Source organism: Carica papaya, chromosome 7 (assembly GCF_054855325.1).
Source record: "Carica papaya isolate Zhongbai chromosome 7, ASM5485532v1, whole genome shotgun sequence".
Lineage (NCBI taxonomy): Eukaryota > Viridiplantae > Streptophyta > Magnoliopsida > Brassicales > Caricaceae > Carica > Carica papaya.
The window spans coordinates 26,666,045-26,667,804 of record NC_142315.1 but is presented as its reverse complement, the minus strand read 5'-3'; the positions used below and the strand labels follow the sequence as shown (position 1 = coordinate 26,667,804).

The window sequence follows — 1,760 nt, the reverse complement described above, 5'->3', positions numbered from 1 at the left end:
ATAAATATATATATATATATATCATAAACGTCTCTATAATACTCATGCTATAATTTTTATATTCATTCCTAACTTTTTGCCAACTACCCATCAATCTCCATCTCTCATATACCAACCTCTGAAACTTAGAAAAAAGGAATCGGATAAAAAAATTATACAATCATTTCCATCCTTGAGAAGGCTATCTGATCCACCAACAATGGCGAAGAGTAACTTATCATTGCTTGGCCGCCTAAGGACGGCGGTGAAGAAGGTGAAGTTCTTGCTCAACTTCAATGTCAATCGTTGGCGTCTAGCTTCAATAATCGGCGCGTCGTCGAGCAAGCGCCGGCTGAGCTTCAACGACAACAAGCCTGGCTTAAGGGCATATGTCGAGTTCGATACCGACTCCGATGAATCATATTCTCCGGCAAGCGGACTTTACAGAACCACAAGCTACCAGTCCGAGGATGATATTGATAAGAAAGCCGAAATGTTTATTGCTAATTTCTACCGACAACTTCGGATTGAGAGACAGATTTCTTTGGATCTCAAGTACTGTCGGGGGAACAGCTTTAATAATTACATGTCTCCGTAACCCATCTGTCTTTTTTTGAAAATCTTTGAAGATTGTTGCCTACGAATATACGAATCAGGTTTCGTTTGATTGGTAAGTAAGAAAAATCATCAGGGGTGCTCGATGTTTTAATTCGGTGATGGGGGAGCCTTTGACTTTTATTAGAGGGTTTCCTGTTTGGAGTTTTTGGATTTGTTTGGTTGCTGAGAAAGTTGAAAAGAGAAGTTCATATGAATGGATGAATCTCGCAAATATGCTCGATGGGCGGGTACGGTGATTACTCGAGCATCGTTCTTCTCATTTTATGATCATCAAGATTTTGGGTTTAAGCAATCAGACACAGACAAATTATTCTTTGATTCTTTGTATCTACTACATATTCTTTAATTTGTGTTTTTTGGATTCTGAACAAGTTCATGTAATCTTTTTCCATATTGCTCGAATAAAATAAAATTCAAATCGAATAATATGGTATTTTTATATATATATATATTTTTTTTAAGTTTCTTTTAAGATGATAAAATCGATATCCTTTCGGATTGTTCACGAATTAATTCTATCTCTATGTAAGTTGACCATAATAATTTAATAACAATGTCTTTTTATTTTTTGGCCTGGGACATAGTCGAGTTACAGTCGAGTTACAGGTGCAAAATGGCTGAGACGGCTATTGGCCCAATTGAGAACTCTCGAACCAGGCCTGGCCTGAGTCAGCCCGGCTTAATCAATAAAGTCGGCGACCCAGTAAAATCTATCCTAAGCCAACCCATTTTAATCATGGCTCGGGTATGGTATCTTTTAAGATGGAATTTTACTAATAAACTAAATAACAAAATAACAATAAATATGAAGTAATAACAAGATTATCAGAAATAATAATAATTACTAAAAAATAATTAAAAGTTTAATAAAATAAAATAAAACTTAATAGAAAAATAGCCAATTGATGGTTTTATTGTAATTTGGCGCAATTCACATATTATCACCCGGCGGTGACGCTGACGCTGACTCTCACTCGCATACTCCTAGTTCTAAAAAGATTGAATTACCTAACAACAAATCATTTAAAAGACATTGAATCATCTTTACTTTTTTAGACACTTAAATAAACTAGATTAGGATTCTTTAATATGTGGATAATATGTTAATTTGGTGTTAACGGATAACATGTGGGTATATGATAGAAGAAACAAATTCAATCAAC

The 1,760-nt window shown here is 34.8% G+C and overlaps 1 protein-coding gene across 1 annotated transcript; it reads left to right on the top strand.

The window, feature by feature from the left end:
• Positions 1–1,040, top strand: LOC110811107 (cotton fiber protein). The gene has a single exon (XM_022037488.2). The coding sequence runs from the start codon at positions 200–202 to the stop codon at positions 575–577; it is 378 nt and encodes a 125-aa protein (XP_021893180.1). The 5' UTR covers positions 1–199; the 3' UTR covers positions 578–1,040.
• The last annotated feature ends 720 nt before the right edge of the window (positions 1,041–1,760 follow it).